General features: G+C 38.5%; 1 protein-coding gene across 1 annotated transcript in view; it reads right to left on the minus strand.

Annotated features, from left to right (window-relative positions):
* Positions 1–11,263: 11,263 nt before the first annotated feature.
* Positions 11,264–21,168, minus strand: part of LOC128641196 (uncharacterized) — a 287,350-nt gene continuing 277,445 nt past the window's right edge. The window contains exons 32-34 of the mRNA XM_053693763.1: positions 19,024–19,203; positions 14,115–14,315; positions 11,264–11,685 (exon numbers count right to left, since the gene is read on the minus strand). Of these exons, the coding sequence (XP_053549738.1) occupies positions 11,684–11,685; positions 14,115–14,315; positions 19,024–19,203 (383 nt within the window). The 3' untranslated portion in view covers positions 11,264–11,683. The remainder of the gene's footprint in view (positions 11,686–14,114; positions 14,316–19,023; positions 19,204–21,168) is intronic.

The following is a 21,168-nucleotide window of genomic DNA, read 5'->3' on the forward strand; positions in this document are numbered from 1 at the left end:
CAGTTATATGTAATATTGTTACAGACGCCTGATACAGAATCACTGGCATTAAACACGTTAGTTATATGTGATATTGTTACATGCGCCTGATACAGAATCACTGGCATAAAACACATGTAGAGGCCTTTTTATACTACAGTTTGTGTTACAGTTATATGTGATATTGTTACAGGCGCCTGATACAGAATCACTGGCATTAATCACATGTAGTTACCTTTTTATACTACAGTTTGTGTTAGTTATATGTGATATTGTTACAGACACCTGATACAGAATCACTGGCATAAAACACATGTAGTTACCTTTTTATACTACAGTTTGTGTTACAGTTATATGTGATATTGTTACAGGGGCCTGATACAGAATCACTGGATTAAATCACATGTAGATACCTTTTTATACTACAGTTTGTGTTACAGTTATATGTGATATTGTTACAGGCGCCTGATACAGAATCACTGGCATAAATCACATGTAGATACCTTTTTATACTACAGTTTGTGTTATAGTTATATGTGATATTGTTACAGGCGTCTGATACAGAATCACTGGCATAAAACACGTTAGTTATATGTGATATTGTTACAGGCACCTGATACAGAATCACTGGCATAAATCACATGTAGATACCTTTTTATACTACAGTTTGTGTTATAGTTATATGTGATATTGTTACAGGCACCTGATACAGAATCACTGGCATAAAACACGTGTTAGTTATATGTGATATTGTTACAGGCGCCTGATACCGAATCACTGGCATAAAACACATGTAGATACCTTTTTATACTACAGTTTGTGTTATAGTTATATGTGATATTGTTACATGCGCCTGATACAGAATCACTGGCATAAATCGCATGTAGTAACCTTTTTATACTACAGTTTGTGTTATAGTTATATGTGATATTGTTACAGGCATCTGATACAGAATCACTGGCATAAAACACATGTAGATACCTTTTTATACTACAGTTTGTGTTACAGTTATATGTGATATTGTTACAGGCACCTGATACAGAATCACTGGCATAAAACACATGTAGATACCTTTTTATACTACAGTTTGTGTTACAGTTATATGTGATATTGTTACAGGCACCTGATACAGAATCACTGGCATAAATCACATGTAGATACCTTTTTATACTACAGTTTGTGTTACAGTTATAAGTGATATTGTGTGGTATTGTGTGTGATATTCAGCGCTACGGAATTTGGCGGCGCTATACAAATAAATGATAGTAATAATAATAATATTGTTACAGACGCCTGATACAGAATCACTGGCATAAAACACATGTAGATACCTTTTTATACTACAGTTTGTGTTATAGTTATATGTGATATTGTTACAGGCGCCTGATACAGAATCACTGGCATAAATCGCATGTAGTTACCTTTTTATTCTACAGTTTGTGTTATAGTTATATGTGATATTGTTACAGGCATCTGATACAGAATCACTGGCATAAAACACATGTAGATACCTTTTTATACTACAGTTTGTGTTACAGTTATATGTGATATTGTGTGGTATTGTGTGTGATATTCAGCGCTATGGAATTTGGCGGCGCTATACAAATAAATGATAATAATAATAATAATATTGTTACAGACGCCTGATACAGAATCACTGGCATAAAACACATGTAGATACCTTTTTATACTACAGTTTGTGTTATAGTTATATGTGATATTGTTACATGCGCCTGATACAGAATCACTGGCATAATTCGCATGTAGTTTCCTTTTTATACTACAGTTTGTGTTATAGTTATATGTCATATTGTTACAGGCGCCTGATACAGAATCACTGGCATAAAACATGTTAGTTATATGTGATATTGTTACAGACGCCTGATACAGAATCACTGGCATAAAACACATGTAGATACCTTTTTATACTACTGTTTGTGTTATAGTTATATGTCATATTGTTACAGGCGCCTGATACAGAATCACTGGCATAAAACATGTTAGTTATATGTGATATTGTTACAGACGCCTGATACAGAATCACTGGCATAAAACACATGTAGATACCTTTTTATACTACAGTTTGTGTTACAGTTATATGTGATATTGTTACAGGCGCCTGATACAGAATCACTGGCATAAAACACATGTAGATACCTTTTTATACTACAGTTTGTGTTACAGTTATATGTGATATTGTTACAGGCACCTGATACAGAATCACTGGCATAAAACACATGTAGATACCTTTTTATACTACAGTTTGTGTTATAGTTATATGTGATATTGTTACATGCGCCTGATACAGAATCACTGGCATAAATCACATGTAGTTACCTTTTTATACTACTGTTTGTGTTATAGTTATATGTGATATTGTTACAGACGCCTGATACAGAATCACTGGCATAAAACACATGTAGATACCTTTTTATACTACAGTTTGTGTTACAGTTATATGTGATATTGTTACAGGCGCCTGATACAGAATCACTGGCATAAAACACGTTAGTTATATGTGATATTGTTACAGGCACCTGATACAGAATCACTGGCATAAAACACATGTTGGTTATATGTGATATTGTTACAGGCACCTGATACAGAATCACTGGCATAAAACACATGTAGATACCTTTTTATACTACAGTTTGTGTTACAGTTATATGTGATATTGTTACAGGCACCTGATACAGAATCACTGGCATAAAACACGTTAGTTATATGTGATATTGTTACAGGCACCTGATACAGAATCACTGGCATAAAACACATGTAGATACCTTTTTATACTACAGTTTGTGTTATAGTTATATGTGATATTTTTACAGGCGCCTGATACAGAATCACTGGCATAAAACACATGTAGATACCTTTTTATACTACAGTTTGTGTTATAGTTATATGTGATATTGTTACAGGCACCTGATACAGAATCACTGGCATAAAACACATGTAGATACCTTTTTATACTACAGTTTGTGTTATAGTTATATGTGATATTGTTACATGCGCCTGATACAGAATCACTGGCATAAATCACATGTAGTTACCTTTTTATACTACTGTTTGTGTTATAGTTATATGTGATATTGTTACAGGCGCCTGATACAGAATCACTGGCATAAAACACATGTAGATACCTTTTTATACTACAGTTTGTGTTACAGTTATATGTGATATTGTTACAGGCGCCTGATACAGAATCACTGGCATAAAACACATGTTAGTTATATGTGATATTGTTACAGGCACCTGATACAGAATCACTGGCATAAAACACATGTAGATACCTTTTTATACTACAGTTTGTGTTATAGTTATATGTGATATTGTTACAGGCACCTGATACAGAATCACTGGCATAAAACATGTTAGTTATATGTGATATTGTTACAGGCACCTGATACAGAATCACTGGCATAAAACACATGTAGATACCTTTTTATACTACAGTTTGTGTTATAGTTATATGTGATATTGTTACAGGCACCTGATACAGAATCACTGGCATAAAACACATGTAGATACCTTTTTATACTACAGTTTGTGTTATAGTTATATGTGATATTGTTACAGGCGCCTGATACAGAATCACTGGCATAAAACACATGTAGATACCTTTTTATACTACAGTTTGTGTTATAGTTATATGTGATATTGTTATAGGGGCCTGATACAGAATCACTGGCATAAAACACATGTAGATACCTTTTTATACTACAGTTTGTGTTACAGTTATATGTGAAATTGTTACAGGCGCCTGATACAGAATCATTGGTATAAAACTCATGTAGATGCCTTTTTTTCCCTAAGATATGGTGAGTCCACAGCTTCATCAATTACTTTTAGGAATATCAGTCCTGGCCAGCAGGAGGAGGCAATGAGCACCACAGTTAAACTGTTAAGTATCACTTCCCTTCCCACAAACTCCAGTCATTCTCTTTGCCTTCGGTGCAAGGGGGAGGTAAAGTTAGTGTACTAAGGAATTTATTTCTCTTTAATCAAGATTTTATTATTTTAAAGCCAGAGTAGGTTTACTCTGATCTTCCTCTCAAGATTGGGTTTAGCCGTACCCCACGTTAGTCTATTCAGTAGTGCTGTGGTGACTTTCAAGCAGTTAGGAACTTGTGAGGTGGGCCTCATTTCATTTTCCTAACATATTTGCTGCCCATGGTACAGAAAGCCAGAGTAGGTTTACTCTGTTCTCTCTTTTTCTACAGGTCTCCTGACCTGCCAGTTAGGCTGTCCTTCTGTCGGACGGCTAGACTGCAGGTAAGTGCCTTTTTTAGGCAGGTCATGGGCACTTTGTGTAATTAAGAGACTAGGGGTTCATACTTTTATGTGTTTAAAGTATTCCCCAATTTTATTGCGACTCATATGGCTTTTTAGGGGTTAATTGCTTCCCTCCATTACGTTTTAGCGACTGCCTGTCAGCTACGGCTTCCGCCTAAGCAGAAACAGACAGGGTATTTTATATTGATTCATTAGGATGAATCTTATGTGCAAGTATAACGCTTTCATTGTGAATTTTTATCCGGTGGGTCCTGCACTTTCTACTCCTATCATACGCTACTTTAAGAGAGATTTTTTTCCGGCATCAGCTGATAGAATGAGACGCAAAGTTAGTTATAGTTTTACTTTGCCATTTTCGGCACTCTCTGAGCCGGTCAGGTGACCACGCCTCCTTTCTTTTTAAGAGATCGGGGCGATGTCATTAAAGGGACATTAAAGACTAAATATATGCTAGATAGAATGATGCATTCAAAGAAAAGATTAGTCCATGACTAACATGTAGATGTATTAAAGTTTTATTAGTTGTTTAAAAAGTGACAAAATAAGTGTAAAGTTTTAGTGTCTATAAAACACTGGAAGCTGCCATGTTGTAACTTGTGTTACCTTCTCTGTGGCCAATTAGGGTCAGTTATAAATAGGTCATTAGAGTGTGCAGCCAATGGTTGTGCTGGATTTAACAGTGTTCTGCACTTCCATTTCTAACAGGAACTGAAAAGCTCACAATTTGAGAATGGAATTACAGGCAAAGAGGACAAAATAAATAATGAAAGTATATTGCAGAGTTGTTTTATTATATACAATTTATCATATTATATTACTATCTCAAAGTGTTTAATGTCCCTTTAAGTGATCTATAGGTATGTTAATACTAAGGGTACTACGGAGTTATGCTTCTTCTAACTTGAGAAGCCTTTATCTCTGGGGGGTTCCCCTGTATCGTCTCGTTGTAGACACGGTTTTGAAATGCAGTTTTAAGTTACAGATTATGCAGTAACCTATAGAGGGGGCTAATGCTGTTCAATTTTCTTAGATGACGCTGCCATCTACAATACAGTCTCCCTAGGGCTCATAATTATGTTAAATTCCACTGAGGTTTGGTGGTATTTAGTTTTTATTTTAAAAAAGATTGAGTGTAACTTTCTCTTTGTCTTGGGACAAGATGGAATAGAGGCTGTTCCTATAAGCCTTAGGTGCCCATTTATCAAGCTCCGAGCGGAACTTGTGGGCCCGTGTTTCTGGCGAGTCTTCAGACTTGCCAGAAACAGCAGTTATGAAGCAGCGGTCTAAAGACCGCTGCTCCATAACCCTGTCCGCCTGCTCTGAGCAAGCGGACAAGAATCACCAGAAATCAACCCAATCGAGTATGATCGGGTTGATTGAGACCTCCGTGCTGGCGTCTCATTGGCCGCGAATCAGCAGGGGTCGGCGTTGCACCAGCAGCTCTTGTGAGCTAATGGTGCAATGCTGAATACGCAGAGCGTATTGCTCTTCGCATTCAGCGAGGTCTTGCGGACCTGATCCGCACTGTCTGATCAGGTCCGCAAGACCTTTCATAAATAGACCCCTTAGAATTTTGTCTCTGGAGATACAGAAAATATACCTACAAATGGCTAAATGCCAGGACATGGTTGTCCCTGTGTTTTTTTTCATATAGAGCCTGCAGCACAATTTGTTTCACATATAAGACTCTGTGCTGCAAAATTATAGATTATTAATTTCTGAGTCAATGTCTCTTAGGATAATACTGTTTAGGCAATGCCACAGTTTTCTCCTTTTTAAGTCCTAAGCTTCAATGGCGTCACAAGCAGTGCCCCGCGGTTCCTGTCAATTTCCTGGAGGAGTTCATTTGCCTGCAGATATTGCATCTCAGGTATCTTCAGAGGTATCTGTGGCATTTTCTGTTTTTCCTATACTAAAGGGAAATCGCAAGAGGAACATTAGAATCTCAGATAGTGAGGTTTTGGGTCCGCCTGCTGCTACTTAGTTTCCCTTCCTCATAGGTCTGATGAGGAGGATATGTCAGTAGTCTCTGAGGGTGAAATCTCAGATTCGGACAGTATAATTCCTTAATCTGATGCTGAAGTGGTATCTTTCAGATTTAAGCTTGAACACCTTCGTGTATGGTTAAAGGAGGTTTTGGCTAATTTGGAGCGACTCCGATAAGTATGTCATTGTCAACCCTTAAGAATCTAGTAAACTTTGTGAATACTAGGATTTCTCTGTGGGTTCCAGACCATGCTAGGAGATTTTTCACAGATAAAAGATGTTTCCTGTCGCTGTCTCCATTAAATATCAGGGCGCACAGTGCCTAAAGTAGTAGGGTATTTCTACTCTGGCTAAGAGAACTATGATTCTTATTGAGGATAACTGTTCTTTTCAGGATCTATGGACTAAGCTGATGACTTACATGGAAGTTTGTTTTTTCCACTGTGTCAAGTGCGGCATCTTATTGGTGCGATGCCTTGTTTGATCCAATTTGGTAGGGACTCCTTTGGAGGAGATCCAGAACAGAATAAAGGCTCTTAAGCTAGCCAATTCTTTTATTTCTGATGCTACCATGCAAGTTTTTAAGCCGGGAATCAAGATATCTGGCTTTGCTGTGCTAGCCCGTGGGGCGTTGTGGCTATATTCATGGGCAGTGGACTGAGCCAAGCTTATGACACTTCCTTACAAGGGTAAGACCTTGTTCGGTAAAGGAGTTTGCCCCCAATCCGGGATCGGTCCAGGTGGGGGGGCGAAATCTCTTGTTTATGTTCAAACATGGATACGAGATGTCCCAGATAGCCTGCGGACATAGTATCTCAGGTTTTCTACATAGAATTCATACCTTCCTCCCAGAGGCAGATTCCTCTTCTCTATTTTATCTGCAGGCCAGATAATAGTGAGGCATCTTTGAAGTGAGTTTGGGACTTCTCTTCCCTGTGAGGGATAGTTCCAGCTCCCGTAAGGTAACAGGGTCTAGAATTCCATTCATTCCTGTTCGTGGTTCCTGAAAAAGAGGGAATTTTTCATCCATCCTCCTTGCCATAGATCTCAGAGGGGGGTATATTGCCAGTGTTCAGGTTTCAAGGAATTGCTGTGGTGCCCTTTCTTGATGTCATAGGGTCCAGGCACCATTTTTTCAACAAGCAAACTCTCATACAGAGATCTTGTTGTTTTTCTTCATTCCACTGATGGAAGTGAATCTGAAGATGAGTTCCCTTGTTCCAGCTACAGGGGTAGTTTCTTAGGGACCATAATAGTTTCCCTATCTCTGAAAATATTTTTGACAGAGGTCAGAAATTAGAGGATTATTTCTTCTTGCCTCTTTTGGCACTCTACTGTTTGGCCCTTCAGTATGGAGGTAATTGGTCTGATTATTGCTTCATTGGACAACATTCCTTTGCTCAATGCCATCTGAGAATCTGCTGTTATGCAGGTTCAGATAGTGGACTGGAGGCCTTTGTGGCTCTATCTCGGAGGATAGATCTAGATCTGTCGACATGCTTCCGGAGACCTTTCTGAGTAATAGTGAGCACAATTGCTAGCCTGTTGTGTTGGTGACTATGGATTTGGCCGGAGTCTGTTTTCCCCTTAAAGGGCCATTATAAACTCATTTTTTCTTTGCATAAATGTTTTGTAGATGATCTATTTATAAAGCCCATAAAGTTTTTTTTTTTTTAAAATTTATAATTTTGCTTATTTTTAAATAACATTGCTTTGATTTTCAGACTCCTAACCAAGCCCCAAAGTTTTATTTGAATACCGTCAGCTACCTTCTCCAGCTTGCTCCTGTTTGTGTAAAGGGTCTTTTCATATGCAAAAGAAGGGGGAGGGAGGAGGGTCTTATTTCCCACTTGCAGTGGGCTTTCCAACTGCCTTTTCAACAGAGCTAAACTGAAAGCTTCTAAGTAAGTTTTTAAACCATTTTATACTGGATTTTTATATCAGTATCTGTGCATCTTATTTTTTATAGTAGTGTCTATTACTTGCAGTTATATGAAAATGAGTGTATACTGTCCCTTTAACCATCTTGGAGTGGAGAGGGATCTACAATGCTCAGGTGGCTTGGCCTCAGTTGTCTTAACCGTTTTTTTCAGATTCTAGTTGAACAATTTCATTTCAGTTTTCATTAACCACCTAGGAAGAACCTGGAGTTCCTTTGCCATGATAGGCGTGGATTGTTCGGTGGGCGGACGTTAACTTTCGTTGTTTATCCACTATTCCCATTTCAGGAGGGAATACCGGGAGCGGACTTCTTGAGCAGTCAGATTTTTCATCCCGGGGCGTGGGCGCTTCTCCCGGAGGTGTTCTCCAAGTTATCCCTCAAATGGGGGGTTCTGGAGTTGGAGAAGGCAGTACGCTAAGCTTCCAAGTTATGTTAAAGGTCAAGAGATCAGCAGGCTGATCTGTTAAATACCCTGGCGGTTCCTTGGGATTTCAGTCTGACATCCCTGTTCCTCAGTTTGCTCTCCTTCCTCGAGTCATTGCATTGGTATATTTAATATTTCCTGCATAGTCTCGCAGGATCTGGTAGGCAGACCTAGTGGAGATGTATTTCTTCCACCTTGGTGGTCGTTCCTGAGGAAGGACCTTCTAATTCAGGGTCCATTCTTTTATCCAATTCTCTGAGGCTGAGATTCTATGCTTAGTTCTGTCAAAGCGTGGGTTTTCTGATTTGGTCATTGAGACTATGATTCAGGCTCGCAAGCCTGTTACTGGTAACTTTTGCCATAAGGTATGGCATAAAGTCCCTGATTGGTGTGAATCTCTGGACTACTCTTGGAAGTAGGGTCAAGATTCCTAGGGGTTTTGTCCCTTCTCCGGGAAGGATTGGAGGATGGTTGGTTAGTCAGTTCTCTGAGGTTCAGATTTCTGCGTTGTCTTTTTCTATGGCAGATGTGTAATCTTTTTGTCAGAACCTGGTTAGTATCAGGCCTGTGTTTAAGTCTGTTGCTCCTCTTGGAGTTTTAACCTTGTTTTAAGGTTTTGCAGCAGGCTCAGTTTAAGCCATAGCATTTCATAGTTTTTTATATTTTTATCTTGGAATTTTTTCTTTTTTTTTTGCTGTATCTTCTTCTCTGAGAGTTTAGGTACTCTTGACTTTGCAGTGTGATTCGATTTATCTTATTTCAGATAAGGTGTTTTTTTTTATCCTAAGTGGAAATATTGTTTGGGAATTGGTTGTTCCCTCTCTGTGTCCTCTTTCTTATCTCTTGAGGAACGTTTGGGCACAATTTGGATGTTGTGTGTGCTTAATATTTTTTCTTCTGTTTTTGCTTGTTTTCTCTGTACCAGAAAACTACTGCTACTTCTCTTTTCTCTGGTTGAGAAGATTAATTGTTTGCTTTTCAGACTACGGGGCTGCAGTCTCCTACAGTTTAGAGTAGACAAACAGCACACTACCTGGTGCAAGTGGTAGAGGGCCACTGCAAACACCTCTCAATGTATCCACAGCAACATAGGTCCATAGGCTTTTGCTGCTTTGTGCCTATATGCTTTGTGCAAGCTAAAAGTTCAATAAATGATATCAAGACAAGAATTTTTTCCTCGTGATTTGGTGCTGTGGACCTATGTTGCTGTGGCTGTAGTCTATTGAGAGAGTTATGAGTCATTACTCAAGGGCTGTCCCTTTTCTTGAGCTTTCAAAAATGAAGCTTCTGTGGAACAGATTTGCAAGGCGGCAACTTGGTCTTCCTTGCATACTTTTTCAGAATTTTATAAATGTTATATTTTTGCTTCGGCTGAGGATTTTTTATTTGGGGAGTAAGATTTTTCAAGCGATGGTGCCTTCTGTTTCGGTTACTGTCTTGTCCCTCCCCTTCCATCTGTGTTGATTCCCAACAGTAATTGATGAAGCCGTGGACTCACCGTATCTTAGGAAAGAAAAGAAAATGTATGCTTACCTGATAAATTAATTTATTTCCAAATACGGTGAGTCCACGACCCCGCCCTTTACTTCAAGACAGTTGCTTTTGACTTAACCTCGAGCGGATTGAAGACCGCAGCCTCAGAGGCAGCAGACAAGTTATGGAGGAGCGGTCTTTAGGCTTGCGCGGAAACAGGGGCATCAAGCTCCATACAGAGCTTGATAAATCGGCCCCTAATTATTTACAATCCTTATTTTTCACAATAATTGCTTTATTTCCCCCCCTCATCGTTAAAACTTAACCCCCCCATAAAATCTAGTTATGTATTTGTTGAAAATGTATTTTATAGCAAATATAGCGATGGTTTTTAATAGTTAGTAATTATATAGGTCCAAGAAAACTGGCTTAAAAAGCTGTTGTTTCATATTAGAGATTACAGAGGCCATAACGATATTGCCACAATCACATATAAGATGCTGATATTACACATCAGGTGACGACAAAATCTTCTATTTTCAGAAAATCCAACTTGGTTTATTTTTTCTTGGTTATGAATGTTATTCTAAAAATTACTAAATCAAAAATAGGGACAATGAAAGACATAGGGGCAGATTTATCTAAGTGCGAGAGGACATGATATGATGTAGCGTGTTATGTCCGCTGCACATTGATAAATACCGACAGCATACACTGTCTGCATTTATCATTGCACCAGCAGTTCACCAGAACTGCTTGTGCAATACCGTCCCTTGCAGATTCGCTGCCAATTGGCCACTAGCAGGGGGTGTCAATCAACACAAACGTATTTGATCGGGTTGATTTCTGTCCGTGGCCTCAGAGCAGGCAGACAGGTTATGGAGCAGCGGTCTTTAGACCGTTGCTTCATAACTTCTTAACTGTTCTGTTTCTGGCAAGCCTGAAGGCTCAACGGAAACAAGGGGCCTCACGCTCCATACCGAGCTTGATAAATATGCCCCTAAAACTTTACACTTACTTTGTCACTATTTAAACAGCTAATTCACTTTAAAAAATACATCTGCTTGTTATTCTCAAACTGATCTTTTCTTTGAGTGCTTTATTCTATCTGGCATTTATTTTGTGTGTAATGTAAATAAGTAAGAGCTGAGTGTATTCTGATATATGTACGATATTATATTTATTTGTTGCTTTCAGCTTTAACCACAGAGATACAGGTAAGGGTTTATTCACATGATGTGGGAAATCTTCCCCTTTTACACAGTTTTAAGACAGATAACAATCTCACAGGCGAACTGTTGTGGGAAATGTTGTCACATATAGTCTAGTGTCACATCCTATACCAGTGTGAGACTGTCACAGTCACTTGTCACTCATCATTCACATAACTCGCATTATATCAGTAGAAAGAATGCGCATTTGTCATTTTCTTGCAGAGGAAAGGTCCGAGGGGTTAATACGAGTCTTGCTCTTGTTTTCGGCTGATAATTAATTCTGTACTTCGGCAGATATTGTCATTGTGTTTATCCAGTGATCCCAAATTGCTTCTCCTGTTAATTCTCCCGAAGCGCAATATATTTAGCTCCTGAAAACAACACAAAATCATTATCATTGTTAGCCTCACAATTTTGTAATGAAGAAGCCAAATGTGCAAGTTTAATAGCATGTATCATCATGCATGGGCGGTTATTTGTACATTGCACATGCACACTCTAGCATTTCTCACATCATGCATGCACAGTAATTTGTACATTGCACATGCACACACTAACATTTCTCACATCATGCATGCACAGTTATTTGTACATTGCACATGCACACTCTAGCATTTCTCACATCATGCATGCCCAGTAATTTTTACATTGCACATGCACACACTAGCATTAATCACATCATGCATGCACAGTAATTTTTACATTGCACATGCACACATTAGCATTTCTCACATCATGCATGCACAGTTATTTGTACATTGCACATGCACACTCTAGCATTTCTCACATCATGCATGCACAGTAATTTTTACATTGCACATGCACACACTAGCATTACTCACATCACGAATGCACAGTTATTTGTACATTGCACATGCACACAACATTACTCAGATCATGCATGTGCAGTTATTTGTACATTGAACATTCACACACTAGCATTACTCAGATCACGCATGCGCAGTTATTTGTACATTGCACATGCACACACTAGCATTACTCACATCACACATGCGCAGTTATTTGTACATTGCACATGCACACACTTGCATTACTCACATCACGCATGCACAGTTATTTGTACATTGCACATGCACACAGCATTACTCAGATCACGCATGCAAAGTTATTTGTACGTTGCACATGCACACACTAGCATTACTCACATAACACATGCACAGTTACTTGTATGTTGCATATGCACACACTAGCATTACTCACATCACACATGCAGTTATTTCTGCATTGCACATGCACATACTTGCATTACTCATATCACGCATGCACAGTTATTTGTACATTGCACATGTGCACACAGCATTACTCACATCACACATGCAAAGTTATTTGTACGTTGCACATGCACACACTAGTATTACTCACATAATGCATGCACAGTTATTTGTATGTTGCACATGCACACACTTGCATTACTCATATCACGCATGCGCAGTTATTTGTACATTGCACATGCACACACTAGCATTACTCACATCACGCATGCGTAGTTATTTTTACATTGCACATGCACACACTAGCATTTCCCACATAACGCATGCACAGTTATTTATACAGGGATCTGTTTCACAGGCACACTACGTGCTGCTGTGTGTGGTTGTGACTCATTGGTCACCAGCAGGGGGTAAGGAAATGATGTAGAGCTAAGTTCTCCTATATATCAGTAAACTTACTAATGCATGTACTGTATATAGCATCGTTTTTACTACTACCTGGCCTTCAGGAACCAGGTGAGCAACCATTGACTACAAATCAGTTTATCTCTGTCATTTATACAGGTGTTAGGGGATACTGATTTTATATGGAGGCAATGGACCATTTGATTAATATTTATGGACTATTTTGCGACGCGTTCAAGGGATATAAAACCCACATTTTTTCTTTCATGATTCAGAAAGAGCAGCAATTTTAAGCGACTTTCTAATTTACTCCTAGTATTAATTTTTCTTCTTCTCTTGCTATCATTATTTTAAAAGCAGGAATGTAAACTTAGGAACTGGTCCATTTTTGGTTCAGCATCTGGGTAGTGCTTTCTAATTGGTGGCTGAATGTAGACACCAATCAGCAAGTGCTACCCAGGGTGCTGAATCAAAAATGACAATATTTATTGCAAATGACCTAAATGTAGGCCAGATTACAAGTGGCACGCTATTTAGCGCTTTTGCTCACCCGTAAACACTGCCAGAAGTAAACTTTCAACGCATGTGTATTACAAGTTGAAAGCAAATTTTTTGTTTTGTCTAAATTAGCAGTACCTCAGTGTTTTTAGTAAGTGCGTACACAGGTTGGCGATATTGTGGAACATTACTTTTCACCTGATGCCGATGAAGATACTTTACATAGATGAAATTATTAGCATGATGGGAACTGACATTGTCATTTGAAATATCAGACACAAAGTGAGACTTCATGAATATCATTAACACTGTGAGGAAGATTTATTAAAAGTTGAGCAGCGAATCATGTCCGCTCGACCTCGCTAAATGCCGACAGCATATGCTGTCGGCATTTAACATTGCACAAGCATTTCTGGTGAAATGCTTGTGCAATGCCGCCCCACTCAGTGGCGGACAATCGGCTGCTATCAGGGGCTGTCAATCATCCCAATTGTATCGGATTGGGATGATTTCACTCCGCCACCTAAAAGGTGGCGGACAAATTAAGGAGCAGCGGTCTTATGACCTCTGCTTGTTAACTTCCGTTTCAGGCTCAGAAGCAACATCCACTGTTTAATAAAGGGAGCGTTATATGTTAAAAATATAAGGAATAAAACTCTACTTACAACCACAGACGTCCGTAGGATAGGCAATAGTTCCTTTCTGGCAAGTTTTAATCAAGTCAAAGAACCATCTTCTCATCTTATATCCTGGTTTGCACGAAAACCGGATCTGTTCTCCATCCTCTAAATACTTTAAATGTTGACGGTGCGGGGGCAGCACTAAATTATTTTTATCGAGGAGTTCTTGTTTTAAATAACAGGCATCTACAAATTAGAAATAAATTGTGATCCCCAGTTAAAAATAACTGATAGTTTGTATTTCTCGCATATGCACAGAATACATTATCAGTAGCACGTTATAAATTGACAGTTAAATGAAATAAAACGGCATCTTTACACATCAAGTGTCTTCATCAATGGCTCTTCTATAACCTAAAACAGGAGGTGAAAAAGTTAAAAAGACATAGATCACATAATATAAGGAGCCTTTTGGAAAAGCGTAAACTGCCCTTCATAGCACTATGGGGGCGCTACACGTATAGCACCCCCAGCGAACCGCCACTGGCCATCATCAGTATTGCGTTACTCAGCCAGCATGTTAATCTATTTGCTTATCTTTTGCTCCTGTGAAAACAAACATCATGTTATCCGTTTTTTATTGGCTATATTTTTTCTTATTACTTTGTGTGAATAACCAAAATGTTCCATAATACAGTTTTGTAACTCAAGAATTTGTTCTGGCAGAAACCACAGAACATGATGGTGAAGTGGGCAACAGTTTGTTAGAGGCAGCAATGATTATACAGCCCAAAAACAGATATTCTCCTAAATAAAAAAATATATTATAAGTTGTGATGGGACTTCCAGGAAATTATAGCCCCCTTATCCTGTCCCCAGTAATCACTGCTTACACTTCAATACATTTCTGCCTATAGGCCGTGTAACCATCTGTATGGCAGCATTCTGTACCTGGTTGTGAGCTTTATATGTGCCAGTAAAGTAACATGATTGTCAGACAGAACCAATAACATCCCTTGTGGGTCTCCAGAGTTCACCAGCTTTATAATGCTCATATTCATTGGGAAGAAAAAGATTCTTCTTCACTGTAAAAACTCCATTAACCATGTTAAATTGGCAAATTGATGTCTGGGACCCCTAAGTATGGGAGTACCTACGACACTCTAGCAACGGGAGGACGCGGCCTTTGTTGATGTTAGAGATGTTGAATGGAGTGATGGCCAAGCTGTTGGGAAGAGGCAGATACTGCAGGTGGTGGCTAAGAGTGCCCTCCCCTCCCTTACTGTAGGTCATGAGAACTCCGGAAGCCTCATTGCCTCTGTTTAGGCGGTGTTTGCTCCTAGCAGTCTCCAGTAGGGCCGCGGACCTCTGACTCACTTACCGCCATCCTATGTTGAATGTTTAGGGCTAGATTATGAGTGGCGTGCTATTTAGTTCTCCTACTTGTGCGTTAATTTTTCTAGACGCAGGCTTTTTGTTTGCATCAGGTTGCGCTCTTATCATGAGTTGAAAGTAAAAAGTTAGCGCGAGAGAGAAAACCCGACGTGTGCAAAAAGTGGAACTTAGACTATCGCAACCCAGTTAACTTATTCCGCCATAGGGGTCTATTTATCAAGCACCGAACGGAGCTTGATGCCCTGTGTTTCTGGCGATCCTTCAGGCTCGCCAGAAACACACGTTATGAAGCAGTGGTCTAAAGACCGCTGCTCCATAACCTGTCCGCCCGCTCTGAGTGGCTGATTGGCCGCAAATCTGCAGGGGGCGGTATTGCACCAGCAGTTCACAAGACTTGCTAGTGCAATGATAAATGCAGACAGCGTATGCTGTCTGCATTTATCGATGTGCGGCGGATATGGTTCGCTATAGCGGATCATGTATGTCCGCAAAATGATAAATGGACCCCACAGACTTCAATGGAGCACGAATACTAAAAAACACCCGTGCTCGTGCACTAATCCTACTGCATTTATTCAAGTGCGCACAACCCAAAATGAAATATGAATATTTCACATTCCAATGTTCTTCACATAGAAGATATGTTCTATTTATTCTTAAATAAATTATTCTATATATATATGATTTTTTTTTGCTAAAATTTACATCTATACATACATATCTACATGGTTATAAATAGGTATAGATATATACAGATATATATATATATATATATACTGTATATATATAGGAATATCTATTTATAAATACTTAGAACATATTCCCCTATGCAGGGCCGCCATCAGGGGGTGACAGGGGTGACTCCTGTCAGGGGCCCAATGAGCCAGGGGGGGCCCATGGGCAGCCACCAGTGGGTACTACAGCAGAGTGCTAATTGAGCATGGGAAATGCTATTACAAGGAGTAAAGTATTAGCATTTGAGAGGATTTCTTAGTGTGCACTAAACCACTATGCGCAGTGTGAGACACACTTTTTTAGCAGCAGTGTATTTATGATTATTTGACAATGCTGTAGAAATTCTATATTTCAAACCATGCAGAAATGTTTCCTCCTCAATACACAAATGGTAGATGCCCTTTTGGCAGATATGCATTATATATATATATATATATATATATATATATATATATATATATATATATATATATATATATATTACATTCCAGTTTACTGCCCCTTTATGCAAGGACTTTCCAGATGCAAGGAGGCATTTTATCTAAGATTTTTACATCTGCATAAAATGTTATACTCTCAGACTAAGATTGCTCAGTGTTTGAAATGAGACAGGTTAACTTAAAACTGTTCAGTTTTACACTACAGCTGACTTAATTTTGAAATACATACCAACAAGCCTAAATCTTACATTTAACCAGATCTAATGGTATGAGTACCACAGCTTATGGTCCCACCAAGACCATGTAGAGTACAGTATTTTCAAAATCCATAAGTACAGCTGACAGTTGGGAAAATTTGTACACTATATTTGAAGTGGTGCTCTTGGTTGGGAAAAATGGGGAAAAAACAAACAAACATATGTCAACCTTTTATAGGTACTTTTATTCATCTAGCCATCTACCCAGCTCATTAATGTGGGTGTGTGTGTATGTCTGTGTATGTCTCTGTGAGGGTGTGTGTGTGTATGTATGTGTTTTCTGTGGATGTCTCTGTGAGGGTGTGTGTATGTCTTTGTGTGTTTTCTGTGGATGTCTCAGTAAGAGTGTGTGTATGTATGTCTTTCTGTGTTTTTTATGTGGTTGTCTCTCTGTGTGTGTATGTCTTTGTGTGTTTTCTGTGGGTGTCTCTGTGTGTGTGTGTGTATGTCTTTGTGTGTTTTCTGAGGCTGTCTCTGTTGGTGTTTCCTTGGGTGTATTCACATCTTTCTACAGACTTTGAGACTAACAAGACCTTTCCGGAAGTAACCAATCCACCATTTAACCTTTAAATTATTGTTTAGGCAGTTCAGGGCCCTTCCTTTCAGCCACTGCATGCTGCTGTCATAATTTAGTTGTCATCTTCCTTTACAAAAAGATAATCAGAACTCCATATTTTGTTTTCTAAATCTCCTTTTTTTTTTTTTTTTTTTTTTTTACAAAACTGTAGTTTACCTCATTACTTGTCAGGTCAATGTAAACAAGTGCTGAGTGTCTGTTTGGGTGTCTGTGTCTGAGTGAGTTTCTTTGCGTGTCTGCTAGAGTGTCTATATGTGAATCCTTATGTGTGAGTGTGAGTGTGTGTTTCAGTGTATGAGTGTGTCTGTGTGTGTGTGTATGTTACTACCTTTACAACATTTCCAAGTTTAAATAGACACTTAAGAATAAAGTGCATATACGTTTTAGTCACTTGGTCAACAATTGCACATGTCAAAGGAGGGGGGGGGCCCTGATCAATGGTTGAGTCAGGGGCCCCAAAATTTCTAGTGGCGGCCCTGCCCCTATGTGAAGAACATAGAATGTGAAATATTTATACTACATACACAGTTAAACACTTTATTAAATATTATTATTGAATACAAATGATTTTTCATATTTTAAGGTATTTAACTGCAAAGGGCTCCAATTGATATATAGTTATAGATATGTATTTTACATGAACATTATCAGATATACAGTATATATAGAAATATATCTTTAGTAATGAAAGCTGCATTATTTTCTATGGAAGAGCATAGAAATGTAAAATATGTGTAATGCTCCTCGGTTTTTGCAATATAGATTTAAAGGGATACTAAACCCAAATTTTTTCTTTCATGATTCAGATATAGCAGCAATTTAACTTTCAAATCAACTTTCTAATTTACTCCAATTATCAGCATTTTTTCTTCGTTCTCTTGGTATCTTTATTTGAAAAACAGGAATGAAAGCATTTTAGGTTGAGCATCTGGGTTGTGCTTGCTGATTGGTGGCTTATCTAGATATTGACAATCATGAGGTTGGTGAGGGGCCTAAAGTCAAGGTGAAATTGTATATGAAACTGAGCATCGCGTCACCTGTGCTTTGTTAGTGGGCGTTCCTGCCATTATCACCAATAACTGCGTCAGGTGCCCAGTACATGATATTTCGCACATCAACCGAGAACCACTAGTGACGGAAAAGCAACAGATTGTGGTTTTTCAAACCTATTCTCAAGCCTCCCGAACAGGCCGGATATCTGAACTAGACCACAGGTGAAATAACTGCTGTAACCTAAGGTAATCCAGAAAACCTGGCCTGTCAGGGAGGTCTGACGACAGGTTTGAAAACCCCTGTAACAGCTAGGGAATGTGCTTGCAAACTGGTTTATGTCAATGTTTGTGTTTTGTTATGTTGTCTTTGTTATGGCAGTCTGACTGGATAGATAAATGTGTATTCTGGGTGGCCCATTAGCGTACACAAGGTTCTTACCCTATGGGGTTCTATCTCCCCTAAGACGATGCCTTAAACTGTTCATATCAGAACAAATATGATCTCTATTAATTCTGCAGACGTTACAGATATGTATTACAGTACAATAGTTAACTCACTGTTCCTTATGCATTGGGGATAGGACAGTTCTGTTTTTGCACAAATTGCTTTCAGTTCAGTGTTGCTATAAAATCCTGGTTTACATCTGAAGTACGCGACGTCTCCATCATAAATGGTTACATCAAATTCCTTTTCCAGGAAATTTTCTTCAATTTTTTCTTCATCAAGGCGACAAATGTCTGTAAAATAAAATATGCAGTTGATCTATTTTTTTTATAATTAGCTACGTTAACAGCTGCTGTTAAGTACTTTTTGAGGTTGACTTGATCATTATTTATTGGGAAACACATTTTTCATTATCTTTTCAGTGAAAATATGCCCCTATACTTAAAGGGACACTGAACCCATTTTTTTTCTTTTGTGATTCAGATAGACCATGCAATGTTAAGCAACCTTCTAATTTACTCCTATTATCAATTTGTTTTTGTTCTCTTGCTATCTTTATATGAAAAAGAAGGTATCTAAGCTTTTTTTTTATTGGTTAAGAACTCTGGACAGCACTTTTTTATTGGTGGATAAATGAATCCACCAATCAGCAAGAACAATACAGGTTGTTCACCAAAAATGGACCGTCATCTAAACTTACATTCTTACATTTCAAATAAAGATATCAAGTGAATGAAGAAAATTTGATAATAGGAGTAAATTAGAAAGTTGCTTAAAATTTCATGCTCTATCTGAATCACAAAAGAAAAAATTTGGGTTCAGTGTCCCTTTAATATGTCCTGTTTAGCTGATCACAAGCCCAATTTTCAATACTTAAAGGGACATGAAACCCATTTTTTTCCAATACAGACAGAGCATGACAGTTTTAACAACTTTCTAATTTACTTCCATTATCACATTTTCTTATTTCTCTTGGTATCTTTTGTTAAAAAGCAGGGACATACGCTCAGGAGAGTGCACGTGTTGATAATAGAAGTAAATTGGAAACTTTTAAAAAATGTTCTGTTCTGTCTGAGCCGCAAAAGAAAATGTTTGGGTTTCATATCCCTTTAACAACTCATTTATGGGGCCATTTTCAGTTATTAAATTCCACAGCAATTATCAACCATCAAAGTAACTGATAGACCCAAGACAAAACTTTCCAAATTATTATTAAGGACCCAAACAGTTTTAGAATCGAACACAGGTTTTGTGTATGGCACTAACTCACTGACGTCGCCCGCCATATTGGATGCAACATCACAAAACAAATACTCAATCCATGAAAAGAAACATTAGTACAATCAGTAACAAAACAAGCGTGCAGGTCGCTATACTGATAATGTCCTTGTGCAAATCTTTTTACAAGCTATAAAGACATATTGCTATGTATAACAAGCTAAAGTCCTCCTCTCCACCTGTCCCTGTTCCTAAAGCATAGTGCCAATGGGAAGCTGTAACGCTAGATTAACGGCGCACGCTCACGTTGTCGTCTCTCTGCTCACGTTTTGGGTCATACAATGCCAACACTTCAACAGAGGCAAAAAAAAGCAGCATGAAAAGCAGTAAGGCCGGACTGGGACCCAAAAATTGTGCCGGGAATTTTAAGGAAGAGCAGCCTACTCCGCCTTTTGTTATTCAACGATTCCCCAAAACTCACAAATATAATGAAACTAGTTTGATTTACAGAAACTTTTAGGGCCAGATTACACGTGGAGTGCTAAATATCGCTTTTTTGAAAGCGATAAAAGCAAGTGTGCTTCCATAGACTCCAATGGGAGCCTCGTTCTGATACCGTCATACACGGCACATAACCAAAGCGCAGCGCAGGGGGTAAGTAGCGCAGTGACGACAGCATATTTAAAATATATATGTAAATGACTATATATATATTACACATATTAACACATACTGTAAATATATTTGTATATAATCATATGTATTTACTAGGAACACACAGTTCTCATAGACTGCAATGTAAAAGCACTTTTCAGTACTGTTTTTTTTCTAACAACCCACAGCTACCGATTTTATCCCCCAAAAACGGCTAAATGCATTTTTTTTTTTTAAAAGAAAAAAAACTAACACCAGGGGTCAAAATTATCAAATGGTGGATTAACATTGCACAAGCAGTTTTGGTGAACTGCTTGTGCAATGCCGCCCCAATCGGCCGCTAGCAGGGGGTGTCAATCAACCCGATCGTATGCGATCAGGATGAC

The sequence above is a fragment of the Bombina bombina genome, chromosome 10 (genome assembly GCF_027579735.1).
Source record: "Bombina bombina isolate aBomBom1 chromosome 10, aBomBom1.pri, whole genome shotgun sequence".
Classification (NCBI taxonomy): Eukaryota; Metazoa; Chordata; class Amphibia; order Anura; family Bombinatoridae; genus Bombina; species Bombina bombina.